The 20,908-nt window shown below is 35.1% G+C and overlaps 1 protein-coding gene across 1 annotated transcript; it reads left to right on the forward strand.

Moving 5' to 3' along the window:
- Nucleotides 1-794: 794 nt before the first annotated feature.
- Nucleotides 795-15,311, forward strand: LOC117325210 (GPI mannosyltransferase 3-like). Its single transcript, XM_033881297.1, has 8 exons — nucleotides 795-940; nucleotides 1,367-1,788; nucleotides 2,798-2,915; nucleotides 3,463-3,689; nucleotides 7,505-7,654; nucleotides 7,828-8,085; nucleotides 10,235-10,969; nucleotides 11,569-15,311. Exons 2-8 carry the CDS (start codon nucleotides 1,463-1,465, stop codon nucleotides 11,861-11,863), a joined length of 2,109 nt encoding a protein of 702 aa, XP_033737188.1. The 5' UTR covers nucleotides 795-940; nucleotides 1,367-1,462; the 3' UTR covers nucleotides 11,864-15,311.
- Nucleotides 15,312-20,908: the final 5,597 nt, after the last annotated feature.

The following is a 20,908-nucleotide window of genomic DNA, read 5'->3' on the forward strand; positions in this document are numbered from 1 at the left end:
TGAACTTATATAGCCCTAAACGTGTTCAGTCATTTCTAAATGACTAAATCTAGAGAGATAGCTTTGTAAATCGGGAACCCTGTCATTGACAACCGATAAAGCTTACACTAAGCTTAGGACTATTGATAGGGATTTTTAAACTGTGTTCTCGCTTACCATGGATCGAAACAAATAACATGATAAAAATTATGCATTCTCTATTTGTAGTATAAATAAATCAGAAAAAATGACGTTTACTGTAGTGTTAGGCCTATTTTGGTCACGATGGATACCTACAAAAACGAAAAACAACTAATTTTGTCCACAGGGGCTCGGTTTCAGGTTTTTGAGTAACATATGACATCAGTAAACAACCACAACACTATAAATATTTCTAAAACCTTATAAAAAAAAAATCGGGGTTATCGATGTATACTCTTTTTTTATACATCGATAACCCCGATTTTTTATAAGGTTTTAGAATGTATACGAATACTTAATTTATAGTGTTGTGGTTGTTTACAGATGTCATATGTTACTCAAAAACCCGAAACCGAGCCCCTGTGATTTTGTCAGTGTTGCATGTTAATTTGGGGTTGTGATATATCTAATATTATGATAGCTTTACCTAATAGAATACATTGAACTCGTCGTCAATATGTTTATATAGAGAGGAATTGTACAAGGCTAATTCTAGATACAAGACATAGGGTTAACTCCCTTACGAATACACTCTTCAAATATCTAGATCATATGAATGTTTTACTGAAAGAGCTCTGACGATAACAACTAATGCATCGAATTGACACCGAGAAGATTAAGTCGATCGATGGTTGCGTACTTTGGTACAGAACATGTTTGGCAGTTTTTCATTGGTCTGATGGAACAATGCTGATTAAATATTGATCGATAAGAACTATATATCTAGATCTTTCAGTAGAGACATGAAGCAATCGACAAGGTAAGTCAAATGATGAGTGGAATTATGTCTGAACAATTGAAAAGCGTTGTATGGCATTTACATTATTCACTCTACTGCAGTACCTATCTACTGTACTGTAACTTGCAGTATGTTATTGGAGTCGCACGCCCCTGATTACAACAAAACTAGATAAAGAGTTTTACTCAAACCACATGCACACCTAGATGCAGTGTTCAGTCTCAGCATCTAAAAGTATGTTTTGTTTGTTTGGAGAGGTAACAGTAATTTTGAGAGTATATGTTTTTTTTCGCAGGAACCATGTCTAGATTTCCTTCCGTTTCTTCCCGTGTTTCCTCTGGCCCTATCAACATTCTTTAGGCATGACAAGAGGCAACTCTAGCCACTAAGATGAATGCATTAATATTATTTTTCAAATCTTTCATTGATTAGGTTCTGCTGTTTTAGGTTTTCATTGACTATTCAACCAGAGTCCGAAGTTGTTCCTGATTCACAGATTTGTGGTACCTAGAAAATAGCTACACAAGTCCTACTAATGCTAATATGCCAAAGGAAGGGAAAGGAGCAGCTACCATTCGTAGAAGAAAGCTTAAACACAGTCAGGATGCACGAGATCGAGTCAAAAGTTCACGACCAATGTCACCAATTCAGTCAGATGATGAACAGGAAATAGACGAGGATGAAGAAGGTTATCTTTTCCAGGAAGAGGTCCTGGGGCCATTAATTGTCAAAAAACTGATGGCAACTGAAAAAACCATATTCCTTGGATTAATAGCTCTAAGGGTCTGCAATGCTTTAATGATACAGACATATTTTGTTCCTGATGAGTATTGGCAGTCATTGGAGGTGGCCCACAAGATTGTATTTGAGTATCCTTTTTCTGTAAATGATTGTAGTGTAATTAAAAAGATGCAGCATGCCATCAAAAAAAGTTTTAAATCGATGGTTTTTGCTATAATATTGACCAAATGTTTAAGAATTTTAACAGAAATCAAACTGCACGCAATTAAGACTACAGGTTTTTTTTATTCTTAATTACATATGATCAACATCAAATCTACCAATTTGGAATCATTCAAAATTGCATTAATTTTATAGGTGTGCATATATATGCATGTTTCTCTTTGTAATCACTAAGGCATGCTGTGTAAAGAAGGAAGATACACTCACTGCAACATTCTCTCGGTCAAAGCTCACATCAAACTTCTCTCGGTCAAAGCTCACATCAAACTTCTCTCGGTCAAAGCTCACATCAAACTTCTCTCGGTCAAAGCTCACATCAAACTTCTCTCAGTCAAAGCTCACATCAAACTTCTCTCAGTCAAAGCTCACTGCAAACTTCTCTCAGTCAAAGCTCACTGCAAACTTCTCTCAGTCAAAGCTCACTGCAAACTTCTCTCAGTCAAAGCTCACTGCAACCTTCTCTCAGTCAAAGCTCACGGCAAACTTCTCTCTGTCAAATTAAAGCTCACATCAAACTTCTCTCAGTCAAAGCTCACATCAAACTTCTCTCTGTCAAAGCTCACATCAAACTTCTCTCTGTCAAAGCTCAGATCAACCTTCTCTCGGTCAAAGAAATGTGTGATCATGATCAGTGAAGGCCATAAATTGAGTGTCATATGAAAAAAACAAGCAAGTCAGTCGTTCAAGAGAGAACATGTAACATTTAGTATCAGTATTATACAATTTTTAACATACCTGGTAATTATGAGGTATTACATGCTTAACTCAAACCATTTAGTCCCATTATACATGTACAAAATGTATAAAAAAAAAACCCACAATGTTAGCTTGATTGGATAACATGGTCGGATGCAGCTAGATAATGGACATAAACAATTAAAGTTTTCCAACATATTTGCCTTATATCTGCATAAGTTATGGTTATCTAACATGGGAATGGAGACAAGGGATTCGCAGTTACTTCTACCCAACAATCTTTGCCTTCCTCTACAAGACCCTGGCAGTCCTTGGATTAGATCACCGGCTCTTGTTGGTGAGATCATATATACAGTACATCCTTTTATGATAAAATTGATTTGTTCTGCGAAGTAAAACAGACTCTGTATCAAATATATCATGACATTTCAATGTATTATATTAAGACTTTTGTGATGTCATATATAAATGACATGACACACTATTATCTTGATAAAAAAAAACTTTTAAAATCAAAGAAAAATGCTAATCTGGTGTTTTTCATTTATTTTCTTATATGAGTTATGGTCGATCATGATCTGAATTGACCAAATATTAAAAGTCTTCAGAATCAAGAGTGAAACAGTGTGGTACCAAGTAAAAATGTCCTTATTCGATTAATTTCATTGCATAGTAGTTACATCACATTTGTATGTATATTGAGTATATAATGTATTTAGATGACATTGTATGCTTTTAAACACTATTTTATTTAATCTTTTAACAAATGTCTTTTCAAATAAGTGAAATAGGTATTTTTGCTGTTGAGAAAAGATGCAATTTATGCAATGAATTATATTATATTTATATGAAAAACTGTCAAATTGCAATCTTTACTTTTGTAGATAAAATTACCAAGGATTGTTCAAGGAGTAATAGCGGCATCTGGTGATCTGTACCTATTTAAGTTGTCGTGGAAGCTGAGTGATCGTGCTACTGCCCAGTGGACCTTGCTGTGTCAGATTCTGTCGTGGTTCACACTTTACTGTTGTACTCGCACTCTATCAAACTGTATGGAGACTGTCCTCATAACCATGGCACTTTACTACTTCCCATGGCCAAACATCAAAGGGTTTGTGTTCTACTTAAATTATCTGAACTAGAACATTCTCTACACATCTTTGTAAACAAATAACTTGTGAAAATGTATAATTATAGATTACATGTCATTACTGGTATTCATTAAGTTGTTAATATTGTCCAGGGCAGCTAACTCTGGAGTGATTCAAACAAAATATTCACAACTTCCATAAACATAATTTATATATACTGTAATAGATAATTAATCAAATTAGCAAATTTAATTGAAACTAAATCTTCATCTCCGCTTCAATCCAATCTCTGAAGTCTTTGTTTCAGATAAATGAAATCTGTTGTGTTCATAATGGAAATGTTGTTTCCAATCACCAATGGGCATTATAAACAATGGCAAAATCAAGTAGAATGGCATTTGCTTCCAAAACTTTTTGATGAATTGTTCAAAAATGTTAGGAACAGCAATAATTAAAGATTGTGTTTTTAGGTCACCTGAGACAAAGTCTCAAGTGACCTATTCTAATCCCCTTTTGTCCGGCGTCGTGCATCGTGCGTCGTGCGTCCGTAAACAATTTACATTTTCGACTTCTTCTCCAAAACCCACAAACCAAATTCTATGAAATTTGGCAGGAAGCTTCTATGGCTAAAGGTCAACCAAAATTGTAAATTATATGGTCCCCACCCCCCAGGGGCCTGAGGGGCAGGGCCAAAAAGGGTCGAATTGACTAAAACTTCAAAAATCTTCTTCTCTACTCTCAGATATGCTGGAATCAAACACTCTTCATAGATGGAAGGGTCTTAAGGTGTTTTACCAAAATTGTAAATTTCATGACCCAGGGGTTTCACGTTTGCCCCTGGGGAGGGGGTAAACTTTACTATAGTTTATATAGGGAAATCACATTTTTGACTTTAATTTATTTTATTTCTATTGGAATTCATTCTAATTTTGTAAACATTGTCAGCATGAGATGACAGTTTGATGGCATGTACATGTTGGCCCTGACTGACCCCCAGGGGTTGATGGGCGGGGCTAAAAAGGGCCAAATTGACTGAAATTTCACAAATCTTCTTCTCTACTCTCAGATATGATGGAATCAAATACACTTCATAGATGGCTGGGTTTGAAGGTTCTTTACCAAAAGTGTGAATTTCATGACCCTGGGGTCTCAAGTTTGCCCCTGGGGCTGGGGTAAACTTTACTATAGTTTATATAGGGAAATAACATTTTTGACTTATATTTGTTTTATTTGTTTTGGAATTCATTCTAATTTTGTTAACATTGTCAGCATGGGATGACAGTTTGATGGCATGCACATGTTGGCCCTGACTGACCCCCCGGGGCTGATGGACGGGGCTAAAAAGGGTCAAATTGACTGAAATTTCAAAAATCTTCTTCTCAAGACTGAAATAAGGTGGAATCAAATACTCTCTATAGTTTGAAGGGTCTTATGGTGCTTTATTGAAATTTTAAATTTCATGATCCTGGGGTCTCAAGTTTGCCCCTGGGGAGGGGGTAAATTTTACTATAGTTTATATAGGGAAATCACATTTTTGACTGATTTGTTTTGATTTCTATTGGAATTCATTCTGGTTAACATTTTCAGCATGGAATGAAAGTTTGATAATATGCATATGTTGGCCCTGACTGACCCCAAGGGGCTGATAGGGGGGGGGCAAAAAGGGTCAATTAAATAAACTGAAATATTTCAAATCTCAGGTGACCGTTAAGGCCCATGGGCCTCTTGTCTTTTGTACTATGTAGGATTGTAACTGGATTTGCAAAAGTTATGACCTTGGATTCAGTAATACCAGTACACTACATACATGAACATATAGAATGCGAAATACAAATCTTAACATTTTGTTAAGTTCATTTAAAATTACACCTGGAGACTTGTAAATTGTTAATTTTTGAAAACAAAAATGTGGGCCTGAAAAGAAAGTTTACTACATAGATGTACCAATATTTTAACAGATATTAATTTGATATACAATACATACATCTCTCAAATAAAATTGCAGCTGTTGTTTTCCTGAATTGTGCAAAGTACATGTTATTGTATAGTAAACAAGCAGTAACACTGTGTATGTGCCTATACTTCATTCTTGTGATTGGTTGGATTGGGTTAATGCTTTACGCATTTGACATCATGTTTGTCACATGATTGTCTCTTTACTTCCAAATATGGTGTTTTCCTGTAGGCTGATTGTCTCTTTACTTCCAAATATGGTGTTTTCCTGTAGGCGATTGTCTCTTTACTTCCAAATATGGTGTTTTCCTGTAGGAGATTGTCTCTTTACTTCCAAATATGGTATTTTCCTGTAGGCTGATTGTCTCTTTACTTCCAAATATGGTGTTTTCCTGTAGGCTGATTGTCTCTTTACTTCCAAATATGGTGTTTTCCTGTAGGCGATTGTCTCTTTACTTCCAAATATGGTGTTTTCCTGTAGGCTGATTGTCTCTTTACTTCCAAATATGGTGTTTTCCTGTAGGCTGATTGTCTCTTTACTTCCAAATATGGTGTTTTCCTGTAGGCTGATTGTCTCTTTACTTCCAAATATGGTGTTTTCCTGTAGGCGATTGTCTCTTTACTTCCAAATATGGTGTTTTCCTGTAGGCTGATTGTCTCTTTACTTCCAAATATGGTGTTTTCCTGTAGGCTGATTGTCTCTTTACTTCCAAATATGGTGTTTTCCTGTAGGCTGATTGTCTCTTTACTTCCAAATATGGTGTTTTCCTGTAGGCGATTGTCTCTTTACTTCCAAATATGGTATTTTCCTGTAGGCTGATTGTCTCTTTACTTCCAAATATGGTGTTTTCCTGTAGGCTGATTGTCTCTTTACTTCCAAATATGGTGTTTTCCTGTAGGCGATTGTCTCTTTACTTCCAAATATGGTGTTTTCCTGTAGGCTGATTGTCTCTTTACTTCCAAATATGGTGTTTTCCTGTAGGCGATTGTCTCTTTACTTCCAAATATGGTGTTTTCCTGTAGGCTGATTGTGTCTTTACTTCCAAATATGGTGTTTTCCTGTAGGCGATTGTCTCTTTACTTCCAAATATGGTGTTTTCCTGTAGGCGATTGTCACTTTACTTCCAAATATGGTGTTTTCCTGTAGGCTGATTGTCTCTTTACTTCCAAATATGGTGTTTTCCTGTAGGCTGATTGTCTCTTTACTTCCAAATATGGTGTTTTCCTGTAGGCTGATTGTCTCTTTACTTCCAAATATGGTGTTTTCCTGTAGGCTGATTGTCTCTTTACTTCCAAATATGGTGTTTTCCTGTAGGCGATTGTCTCTTTACTTCCAAATATGGTGTTTTCCTGTAGGCGATTGTCTCTTTACTTCCAAATATGGTGTTTTCCTGTAGGCTGATTGTCTCTTTACTTCCAAATATGGTGTTTTCCTGTAGGCTGATTGTCTCTTTACTTCCAAATATGGTGTTTTCCTGTAGGCTGATTGTCTCTTTACTTCCAAATATGGTGTTTTCCTGTAGGCTGATTGTCTCTTTACTTCCAAATATGGTGTTTTCCTGTAGGCTGATTGTCTCTTTACTTCCAAATATGGTGTTTTCCTGTAGGCTGATTGTCTCTTTACTTCCAAATATGGTGTTTTCCTGTAGGCTGATTGTCTCTTTACTTCCAAATATGGTGTTTTCCTGTAGGCGATTGCAAGTAGGCAGTTTAATGCAGCACATAAATAAATCGGAGAAAAATATCTTTTCATTTTTTAACTTATAAAGTGAGATATTTACAAGTAGAGTATTAAAGCTAAATTCATATGAATCCAAGAAAAATATAAAAATTTAATATTTTTACGGGGAATGAAAATCTTAAAATGTATGTCAATTGACAGATCCTCCGTACCAAAGTTTGTGGCCCTGGCTGCCATGTCCGTCCTAATCCGTCCAACAGCTGTTGTCATTTGGATCCTGATGTGTTCCTGGCACCTCCAAAATAACAAGCATACACTCCAGAAAGATCTCAAACACTACTTCATCATTGGGTAACTACTTTTCTAAAGCATTGTGTAAATTTGGTTCATTTAGAAACCTCATCTGTGTTACAGTTTAAATGAAATCATCAAAAGTTCCTAACTTAAATAGCATGTATTTTGATTCCCTTAAATGGATGTATTTACATTACATGTGAAATAATTCCTGATTGGAATTTTTTTAGGTCTGTGTGTTTCTTGGTTTCAACATTTCTGGACAGTGCTTACCATGGAGACTGGATCCTTGTCCACTACAACTTCCTACAGTTTAACGTGCTACAGGGGGGCGGGTCTATCTATGGGACTCATCCCTGGCACTGGTACATCACTCAGGGATACCCAGTTATCATGGCAACACATCTCCTTCCTTTCATCCTGGGAGCATACAAGGCCAAAAATAAAGTGCTTTTGTTTCTCATCATCTGGACAATATTTGCATACAGGTAAACATAACACTTGTTGTTGGGAATCACTCAAAAATTCCTAAATAACTTTCAGAAGTTTGGGGAAATTCTCCTGCCAAGCTGCAGATTGTTGATGTATGTCACTTACGTTAGGTATCCAGATAACTTGTAGAAATTATAGAATTTTCTGACCAGGTTCAGGGGGTACAGCATTGATTTGGTTCAATGGGTTTTAATGGTATATTGACAGTCCTGACCAATGTTTTGATACACCATAAGAACTGTGCTGTACTGCTGGACCAGTCCATAGTGCAACACTTTCTAGTAACCGATGGAAAATCAACAGATAGAGAACTGTAAATTATTCTAAAATTGATGTTGACCATACCATGTCTGTTTCCTATAGTCTGGTGTATCATGACCCTAAGGCTGTCATACCATGTCTGTTTTCTATTGTCTAGTGTATCGTGACCCTAAGGCTGTCATACCATGTCAGTTTTCTATTGTCTGGTGTATCATAACCCTAAGGCTGTCATACCATGTCAGTTTTCTATTGTCTGGTGTATCATAACCCTAAGGTTGTCATACCATGTCAGTTTTATATTGTCTAGTGTATCATGACCCTAAGGCTGTCATACCATGTCAGTTTTCTATTGTCTGGTGTATCATAACCCTAAGGCTGTCATACCATGTCTGTTTTCTATTGTCTGGTGTAAAGGCTGTCATACCATGTCAGTTTTCTATTGTCTGGTGTATCATGACCCTAAGGCTGTCATACCATGTCAGTTTTCTATTGTCTGGTGTATCATAACCCTAAGGTTGTCATACCATGTCAGTTTTCTATTGTCTGGTGTATCATGACCCTAAGGCTGTCATACCATGTCAGTTTTCTATTGTCTGGTGTATCATGACCCTAAGGTTGTCATACCATGTCTGTTTTCTATTGTCTGGTGTATCATGACCCTAAGGTTGTCATACCATGTCTGTTTTCTTTTGTCTGGTGTATCATGACCCTAAGGCTGTCATACCATGTCTGTTTTCTATTGTCTGGTGTATCATGACCCTAAGGCTGTCATACCATGTCAGTTTTATATAGTCTGGTGTATCATGACCCTAAGGCTGTAATACCATGTCTGTTTTCTATTGTCTGGTGTAAAGGCTGTCATACCATGTCTGTTTTCTATTGTCTGGTGTAAAGGCTGTCATACCATGTCTGTTTTCTATTGTCTGGTGTATCATGACCCTAAGGTTGTCATACCATGTCAGTTTTCTATTGTCTGGTGTATCATGACCCTAAGGTTGTCATACCGTATCTGTTTTCTATTGTCTGGTGTGTCATGACCCTAAGGCTGTCATACCATGTCTGTTTTCTATTGTCTGGTGTAAAGGCTGTCATACCATGTCTGTTTTCTATTGTCTGGTGTATCATGACCCTAAGGCTGTCATACCATGTCTGTTTCCTATAGTCTGGTGTATCATGACCCTAAGGCTGTCATACCATGTCTGTTTTCTATTGTCTGGTGTAAAGGCTGTCATACCATGTCTGTTTTCTATTGTCTGGTGTAAAGGCTGTCATACCATGTCTGTTTTCTATTGTCTGGTGTATCATGACCCTAAGGTTGTCATACCATGTCAGTTTTCTATTGTCTGGTGTATCATGACCCTAAGGTTGTCATACCGTATCTGTTTTCTATTGTCTGGTGTGTCATGACCCTAAGGCTGTCATACCATGTCTGTTTTCTATTGTCTGGTGTAAAGGCTGTCATACCATGTCTGTTTTCTATTGTCTGGTGTATCATGACCCTAAGGCTGTCATACCATGTCTGTTTCCTATAGTCTGGTGTATCATGACCCTAATGCTGTCATACCATGTCTGTTTTCTATTGTCTGGTGTATCATGACCCTAAGGCTGTCATCTGTTTATAATTGCCTTCACCATGTATAGGTATTTAGGAAATACATATGTATATAGATGTGAGTGGTATGTGAGTGTTATTGTAGGCCGTGTCTTGTGTTGTCTTCGGAGTGATTACTTCAGATAAAGATGATATCTATTGTGTAAACTGCTGCACTTCATTTATTTCCATTCACTTCCATCAGCTATGATCAAATAAAGTTAAATGTATGTCATCTTTCCATGTAGTTTGAAGATAAATGACATTTCTGATTTGTTCTCTCTACCTTTCAGTTTTATTTCACACAAGGAGTTTCGATTCTTGATGCCAGTTTTGCCAATTTCAATGCACTATTGTGGTGTATATTTCCAAACATTGTGTCGAAAACCACGATTGAAGAAACGAAAGGTAAAGAAGCAAAATGGTATGATAACAGAAGAAGAGTGTGCCAGTCGCTATAGTAGCTCTGACAGCTTGGTGAGCACCACAAGTACAGGAAGCTCTGTCAGTACAGCTAGCACAGGGAATTCAGTCAACACAACTAGTACAGGAAGCTCTGTCAGTACAGCTAGCACAGGGAATTCAGTCAACACAACTAGTTCAGGAATCTCTGTCAACACGGCAAACACAGGAATAGGTAGCACCAGCCTGAGTACTAACTCAGTTGGAGGCAAAGAAGCAGTGCCGGACAGTACTGACAAAGATACTCCTGACACAAATCAGCCACTTGATAGAGCCACCAGTACCACACCAGGGGACAGTGCTAGTAAATCTCAGCAAGTTGACATGTCAGTAAAAGAAGAGATTGATCCAGTAATTGTACAAAAAACACAGCATAGATATAATCTAATGAAGGCCAAAATATTTGTGGTGATTCTGGCACTCATCAACATTCCTGCAGCATTGTATTTTGGGCTAATTCACCAGAGAGGGACAGTTGTGGTCATGAAATATTTACATGACCAGAGTTTGGACAAGACTATGGACATCCTCTTTCTCACTCCCTGTCACTCAACACCCTACTACAGGTAAGTGCATTTTGCTGCAAAGGACACTTATGGAAAAACCTTGCTCAGGGATAAAAAAAAACTCACATTGACGAGAAAGCCTTACCTTAAGAGGAAAAAGGAAACCTTAAAGAAACTTACCTGTAGTTTGGCAATGATGCATGAATACAAAAATATATATATCATAGCCATCACAATAATACAATAAAAACAAGACTGTTTGATAAACTGTTCATAAGTGAAAGTAAGAAAAGAATCTCTGTATTGGTGTTAATCTACATCTGATAAGTAAAATAACCATAATATAATAATCCTTTATTTATAAATCATAGCTCAATTAGTTACAATAACTACTCTTAGGCCATCTCTACAAACTACAACAGTACATGGACACATGAATGTTTTACAAACCCTATACCACATTTCCATGGCATCAGATTTTAGGACAGAATTATTGTTGCCAGGACATGTATACAGATGTGTTAAAATGTATAAAGACCTGATACTGACCTCGATACAGCATGGCTATATATTCAGATGTGTTAAAATGTATAAAGACCTGATATTGACCTCGATACAGCATGACTTTGTCCTTTAAGTGTGTAAACTTTATGTTCCAGTTATCTACACCAGAACATTAGTATGAGGATGCTAACATGTGAACCTAACTTGTATCAGAAGAAGAATTATACTGATGAGGCAGACCAATTTTACAACGACCCGGTCCGGTGGCTGAAGCAGGAGTACAAGGTCAAGCTGACACCATTGCCAAGTCATATTGTTTATTTCAACAAATTACAAACTAATATTTCAGAATTTCTTACTCAGAGTGGATACAGAGAATGTGGTAATTTCTTTCATACACATTTTACTGAAGGTCGAATTGGTAGTCATGTCAAAGTCAGCTGTAGATAGCGAAAAATATCTACAATGTAAGTCACTTCAAAGTTATTTCAAAGCCATGAAAAGGCAGCAGGATAGTTACTGTGTAGGATTCTAATGAATGGTACAGTTAGGGCACAGGAATATCACAGTCCAGACTTGGGATTGATTCTAATGAATGGTACAGTTAGGGCACAGGAATATCACAGTTCAGACTTGGGATTGATTCTGAGGAATGGTACAGTTAGGGCATAGGAATATCACAGTCCAGACTTGGGATTGATTCTGAGGAATGGTACAGTTAGGGCATAGGAATATCACAGTCCAGACTTGGGATTGATTCTGAGGAATGGTACAGTTAGGGCATAGGAATATCACAGTCCAGACTTGGGATTGATTCTAATGAATGGTACAGTTAGGGCATAGGAATATCACAGTCCAGACTTGGGATTGATTCTGAGGAATGGTACAGTTAGGGCATAGGAATATCACAGTCCAGACTTGGGATTGATTCTGAGGAATGGTACAGTTAGGGCACAGGAATATCACAGTCCAGACTTGGGATTGATTCTGAGTGTGGACACATCATCTGTCAAAAGTTTTCATAATCATTTCAAGTTTAAAAGTAACTATATGAATGTGTTGTGTGTTTTTTCAGTGTGGATTATATAGGTATATTATAGAATATTTATAGATTATTAAATTACTTTATATGAGATCCCAGTGATTGGGAGTGAACATTAGTGAAGTGTATCATACTGTGGGAAGTATATTATGCTGATATTTTGTAACATTAGTTTTGAAATTATAATTTACTACAACACACCAAAGTGACCATTAGATCAAATGGGTAAAAATCATTAAAGAAATATAAAATCCTTCGGAAACAAAGTTCAAACAAATCATTATAAACATAAATCGGTATTAATTTCTCAACTCCTACAATGTATGTACTCGTAAGTAAGAGATGTCAGTTTTGTAAACATGCACTCATTAAGTAAGAAATGTCCAGTTTTGTAAACATGGAGACGTCCAATGGTGTAAATAGAGGTTACACAACAAGTGGTTGTTGTAAATAGTATTTTTTTCACTTGAGTTAGTTATTTTTCAAAAGTTAAAAAAACAAGAGCTTTGGTAAGTGTTTTTGTAGCTTTGGAAAAATAATTGACGAGAACAAAAGAAATACCATATACAACAACCACCAGTTTGTGTGACCTTTTTCTACCACAACAGAAAAGCCGTTCTGAGGATGAATTGACCTGTTTTGTGTGAATGTGTGTTCTTTTCACAATATCAGGTGTGGTGTAAGGTTATGACCAAAATTGAAATGCCGCTTATTAATATGCAAAACTAACAATACTGGAAATGTATGGAAGTTTTACAATTTATTACAAATCATGACAAATGATAAGGTGCTTTTTCTTTTCAAAGCAATTGATTGATAGAAATCAGTATATATTTTCAAGAAAACACCAAAAACAACTGCAAACTACTTATGTGTTATAATTTCCGGGACATTGTGAAGTGGCCTTTGAATGTTAGCCAATCAAATCTCATTTAACCATGTGATTAAAAAATTGTCCAAGTCCAAGGTCACTGTGTAAACCAATCAAACCGCATTTAGACTTCATTCCACTTGTGGTATAAACTGAATGTTATTCAACAATTGTAATGACTATTTCATGCCTTGTGAGTTGTGGTAGAAAACATGTGTTACCTTTATTTACATGATAGATAGGTTACCAGACAACATATGTTCAAGATAGGATTTTTGTCATACTCAAATATCTAATCATGATCAAAAGAAGTTAAGAAATATTTAAACAATTCTATATATCTAACATTACCAAACCTGTCATAAAGGCCTTCTTTAATTAAACAATTCTATATATCTAACATTACCAAACCTGTCATAAAGGCCTTCTTTAATTAAACAATTCTATATATCTAACATTACCAAACCTGTCATAAAGGCCTTCTTTATTTAAACAATTCTATATATCTAACATTACCAAACCTGTCATAAAGGCCTTCTTTAATTAAACAATTCTATATATCTAACATTACCAAACCTGTCATAAAGGCCTTCTTTATTTAAACAATTCTATATATCTAACATTACCAAACCTGTCATAAAGGCCTTCTTTAATTAAACAATTCTATATATCTAACATTACCAAACCTGTCATAAAGGCCTTCTTTAATTAAACAATTCTATATATCTAACATTACCAAACCTGTCATAAAGGCCTTCTTTAATTAAACAATTCTATATATCTAACATTACCAAACCTGTCATAAAGGCCTTCTTTAATTAAACTTGTCAAATAAGGACATCTGTCTCTGTTCCCAATGTAACACAATACAGTGTCGTTGAACTTTAAGTAGAGGTCCTCCTGCTTTTGAATGTCCCTTTTCTCTGGTCTCTCGAACGGCCTTAATAGACACATTTGACAGTCAAGTGAGGTAAGAAATCGGTACTGTTGAACTGCCTACCTAATGTTGGTTGATAGTTCTGTGTATTCAGTTCTCATATACATTAAAACAATTGTTCAGTATGAAATTTATTTATTGGGCTATTGCAATAACCTTAGATTGAATGTAAGCACCATTATTTACCTGTCACATCAGTGTACCTGTATTTAACTTCTTCTCCTATTAATTAGTATTTAGATATTGTCAGCGTCTCGTATGGCATTCTCTAGTTTATCAATATGTATATTAAGTTTTTCATTTCAACCTTTTGTGGCATAGTATTTTGTCCCTTCTGTGGCAACATTACCATTTTTTTCTTACTTTAAAACCGCTTTTTTTCCCTGTTTTACTCAACTTTTTATTGATCAGCCAATTCAAACTTGTGTACATTCCTGGTTATTGGCCTGTGTTATTATGTACTAGCTTATCAACTTTTCGTTTTGTCAATTTAGTTTTGCAGGCAGGTCATATTTCAGTTAGTCAATTCAATATGTTTTGAAAGATCAGTTAGCAGGTGAATCAATGGTTTTTGTCATTTAACTTTTTAACTGCTGAAAATGTTTGTTGAAACATGTAAGATTTTTTTTAACCTTTATATTTTCACAAAAAAAACTTACAGGTAATAAAAATAGATGTTCTAGTGTAGTGTGTGCTGAAGAATTTGTCATAAATCTTAAACCTGGTCAAATTAAAATGATATCACCATTGTACAAATTAGACAAATGTCAATTTGGTCAACTTGTACCTCTATATGCAACACATTACTACTGTTGTGTAACAGTATATTTTTTACAATAATTTAGAATGTATTACCTTATATTATCTGATGATCAATGTAAAGTGGAGTAACCAGATAGAGACAGTTATCTTGCTGCTTCTACATTGTCTGGCCTTTAAATAATTACTATGGTGTTATATGTTTACAGTGTAACATTGTCAGTATATGTTTAGTGTTACACTGTCAGTATATGTTTACAGTGTAACATTGTCAGTATATGTTTACAGTGTAACATTGTCAGTATATGTTTAGTGTTACACTGTCAGTATATGTTTACAGTGTTACACTGTCAGTATATGTTTATAGTGTTACACTGTCAGTATATGTTTATAGTGTCACACTGTCAGTATATGTTTATAGTGTCACACTGGCAGTATATGTTTATAGTGTTACACTGTCAGTATATGTTTACAGTGTTACACTGTCAGTATATGTTTACTAGTGTTACACTGTCAGTATATGTTTATAGTGTCTCACTGTCAGTATATGTTTATAGTGTTACACTGTCAGTATATGTTTATAGTGTTACACTGTCAGTATATGTTTATAGTGTTACACTGTCAGTATATGTTTATAGTGTTACACTGTCAGTATATGTTTATAGTGTCATACTGTCAGTATATGTTTATAGTGTTACACTGTCAGTATATGTTTAGTGTTACACTGTCAGTATATGTTTATAGTGTAACACTGTCAGTATATGTTTACAGTGTTACACTGTCAGTATATGTTTATAGTGTCACACTGTCAGTATATGTTAGTAATGTAACACTGGCAGTATATGTTTATAGTGTTACACTGTCAGTATATGTTTATAGTGTTACACTGTCAGTATATGTTTATAGTGTTACACTGTCAGTATATGTTTATAGTGTTACACTGTCAGTATATGTTTATAGTGTTACACTGTCAATATATGTTTACAGTGTTACACTGTCAGTATATGTTTATAGTGTAACACTGTCAGTATATGTTTATAGTGTAACACTGTCAGTATATGTTTAGTGTTACACTGTCAGTATATGTTTACAGTGTTACACTGCCAGTATATGTTTATAGTGTTACACTGTCAGTATATGTTTATAGTGTTACACTGTCAGTATATGTTTATAGTGTTACACTGTCAATATATGTTTACAGTGTTACACTGTCAGTATATGTTTATAGTGTTACACTGTCAATATATGTTTATAGTGTTACACTGTCAGTATATGTTTATAGTGTTACACTGTCAATATATGTTTACAGTGTCACACTGTCAGTATATGTTTAGTGTTACACTGTCAGTATATGTTTATAGTGTTACACTGTCAGTATATGTTTATAGTGTTACACTGTCAGTATATGTTTATAGTGTTACACTGTCAGTACAATGAATATGTTTATAGTGTAACACTGTCAGTATATGTTTAGTGTTACACTGTCAGTATATGTTTACAGTGTTACACTGTGAGTATATGTTTATAGTGTTACACTGTCAGTATATGTTTATAGTGTCACACTGTCAGTATATGTTTATAGTGTTACACTGTCAGTATATGTTTACAGTGTTACACTGTGAGTATATGTTTATAGTGTCACACTGTCCGTATATGTTTAGTGTTACACTGTCAGTATATGTTTAGTGTTACACTGTCAGTATATGTTTACAGTGTTACACTGTGAGTATATGTTTATAGTGTTACACTGTCAGTATATGTTTATAGTGTAACACTGTCAGTATATGTTTAGTGTTACACTGTCAGTATATGTTTACAGTGTTACACTGTGAGTATATGTTTATAGTGTCACACTGTCCGTATATGTTTATAGTGTCACACTGTCAGTATATGTTTATAGTGTTACACTGTCAGTATATGTTTAGTGTTACACTGTCAGTATATGTTTATAGTGTTACACTGTCAGTATATGTTTACAGTGTTACACTGTCAGTATATGTTTATAGTGTTACACTGTCAATATATGTTTACAGTGTTACACTGTCAGTATATGTTTATAGTGTTACACTGTCAGTATATGTTTATAGTGTAACACTGTCAGTATATGTTTAGTGTTACACTGTCAGTATATGTTTACAATGTTAGACTGTCAGTATATGTTTACAGTGTTACACTGTCAGTATATGTTTATAGTGTTACACTGTCAATATATGTTTACAGTGTTACACTGTCAGTATATGTTTAGTGTTACACTGTCAGTATATGTTTACAGTGTTACACTGTCAGTATATGTTTAGTGTTACACTGTCAGTATATGTTTATAGTGTTACACTGTCAGTATATGTTTACAGTGTTACACTGTCAGTATATGTTTACAGTGTTACACTGTCAGTATATGTTTATAGTGTTACACTGTCAGTATATGTTTACAGTGTTACACTGTCAGTATATGTTTATAGTGTTACACTGTCAATATATGTTTATAGTGTTACACTGTCAGTATATGTTTACAATGTCACACTGTCAGTATATGTTTATAGTGTTACACTGTCAGTATATGTTTATAGTGTCATACTGTCAGTATATGTTTACAGTGTTACACTGTCAGTATATGTTTATAGTGTTACACTGTCAGTATATGTTTATAGTTTTACACTGTCAGTATATGTTTGCAGTGTCACACTGTCAGTATATGTTTATAGTGTTACACTGTCAGTATACGTTTATAGTGTAACACTGTCAGTATATGTTTAGTGTAACACTGTCAGTATATGTTTAGTGTTACACTGTCAGTATATGTTTATAGTGTTACACTGTCAGTATACGTTTACAGTGTTACACTATCAGTATACGTTTATAGTGTTACACTGTCAGTATATGTATGTAGTGTAACACTGTCAGTATATGTTTATAGTGTTACGCTGTCAGTATATGTTTACAGTGTTACACTGTCAGTATATGTTTATAGTGTTACACTGTCAGTATATGTTTATAGTGTTACACTGTCAGTATATGTTTATAGTGTTACACTGTCAGTATATGTTTATAGTGTCATACTGTCAGTATATGTTTACAGTGTTACACTGTCAGTATATGTTTATAGTGTTACACTGTCAGTATATGTTTATAGTTTTACACTGTCAGTATATGTTTGCAGTGTCACACTGTCAGTATATGTTTATAGTGTTACACTGTCAGTATACGTTTATAGTGTAACACTGTCAGTATATGTTTAGTGTAACACTGTCAGTATATGTTTAGTGTTACACTGTCAGTATATGTTTATAGTGTTACACTGTCAGTATACGTTTACAGTGTTACACTATCAGTATACGTTTATAGTGTTACACTGTCAGTATATGTATGTAGTGTAACACTGTCAGTATATGTTTATAGTGTTACGCTGTCAGTATATGTTTACAGTGTTACACTGTCAGTATATGTTTATAGTGTTACACTGTCAGTATATGTTTATAGTGTTACACTGTCAGTATATGTTTATAGTGTTACACTGTCAGTATATGTTTACAGTGTTACACTGTCAGTATATGTTTATAGTGTTACACTGTCAGTATATGTTTATAGTGTTACACTGTCAGTATATGTTTATAGTGTTACACTGTCAATATATGTTTATAGTGTTACACTGTCAGTATATGTTTATAGTGTAACACTGTCAGTATATGTTTAGTGTTACACTGTCAGTATATGTTTACAGTGTTACACTGCCAGTATATGTTTATAGTGTTACACTGTCAGTATATGTTTATAGTGTTACACTGTCAGTATATGTTTATAGTGTTACACTGTCAATATATGTTTACAGTGTTACACTGTCAGTATATGTTTATAGTGTTACACTGTCAGTATATGTTTACAGTGTTACACTGTCAGTATATGTTTATAGTGTCACACTGTCAGTATATGTTAGTAATGTAACACTGGCAGTATATGTTTATAGTGTTACACTGTCAGTATATGTTTATAGTGTTACACTGTCAGTATATGTTTATAGTGTTACACTGTCAGTATATGTTGATAGTGTTACACTGTCAGTATATGTTTATAGTGTTACACTCTCAGTATATGTTTATAGTGTCACACTGGCAGTATATGTTTATAGTGTTACACTGGCAGTATATGTTTACAGTGTTACACTGTCAGTATATGTTTATAGTGTTACACTGTCAGTATATGTTTACAGTGTTACACTGTCAGTATATGTTTATAGTGTTACACTGTCAGTATATGTTTATAGTGTTACACTGTCAGTATATGTTTATAGTGTTACACTGTCAGTATATGTTTATAGTGTCACACTGGCAGTATATGTTTATAGTGTTACACTGTCAGTATATGTTTATATTGTTACACTGTCAGTATATGTTTATAGTGTTACACTGTCAGTATATGTTTACAATGTCACACTGTCAGTATATGTTTATAGTGTTACACTGTCAGTATTTGTTTACAGTGACATAATTGAACAGTTTTTAGCCCACCATCATCAGATGGTGGGCTATTCAAATCGCCCTGCGTCCGTGGTCCGTCGTCCGTCCGTCCGTCCGTCCGTCCGTCCGTAAACAATTCTTGTTATCGCTATTTCTCAGAAAGTACTGAAGGGATCTTTCTCAAATTTCATATGTAGGTTCCCCTTGGTGCCTAGTTATGCATATTGCTTTTTGAGACCAATCTGAAAACAACATGGCCGACAGGCAGCCATCTTGGTTTTTGACAATTGAAGTTTGTTATCGCTATTTCTGAGAAAGTACTGAAGGGATCATTCTCAAATTTCATATGAAGGTTCCCCTTGGTTCCTAGTTATGCATATTGCGTTTTGAGACCAATCGGATAACAACATGGCCGACAGGCAGCCATCTTGGATTTTGGCAATTGAAGTTTGTTATCACTATTTCTGAGAAAGTATTGAAGGGATCTTTCTCAAATTTCATATGTAGGTTCCCCTTGGTGCCTAGTTATGCATATTGCAATTTGAGACCAATCGGAAAACAACATGGCCGACAGGCAGCCATCTTGGATTTTGACAATTGAAGTTTGTTATCACTATTTCTGAGAATGTACTGAATGGATCTTTCTGAAATTTCATATGTAAGTTTCCTTTGGTGCCTAGTTATGCATATTGTGTTTTGAGACCAATCTGAAAACAACATGGCCGACAGGAAGCCATCTTGGATTTTGACAATTGAAGTTTGTTATCGCTATATCTGAGAAAGTACTGAATGGATCTTTTTCAAATTTCATATGTAGGTTCCCCTTGGTGCCTAGTTATGCATATTGCTTTTTGAGATCAATCCGAAAACAACATGGCCGACAGGCAGCCATCTTGGATTTTGACAATTCAAGTTTGTTATCACTATTTCTGAGAAAGTATTTAAGGGATCTTTCTCAAATTTCATATGTAAGTTTCCCTTGGTGCCTAGTTATGCATATTGCGTTTTGAGACCAATCTGAAAACAACATGGCCGACAGGCAGCCATCTTGGATTTTGACAATTGAAGATTGTTATCACTATTTCTCAGAAAGTACTGAAGGGATCTTTCTCAAATTTCATATGTAGGCTCCCCTTGGTGCTTAGTTATGCATATTGCATTTTGAGACCAATCGGAAAACAACATGGCCGACAGGCAGCCATCTTGGATTTTGATAATTGAAGTTTGTTATCACTATTTCTGAGAATGTACTGAATGGATCTTTCTGAAATTTCATATGTAAGTTTCCCTTGGTGCCTAGTTATGCATATTGTGTTTTGAGACCAATCTGAAAACAACATGGCCGACAGGAAGCCATCTTGGATTTTGACAATTGAAGTTTGTTATCGCTATATCTGAGAAAGTACTGAATGGATCTTTTTCAAATTTCATATGT

The sequence above is a fragment of the Pecten maximus genome, chromosome 4 (assembly GCF_902652985.1).
Source record: "Pecten maximus chromosome 4, xPecMax1.1, whole genome shotgun sequence".
NCBI lineage: Eukaryota > Metazoa > Mollusca > Bivalvia > Pectinida > Pectinidae > Pecten > Pecten maximus.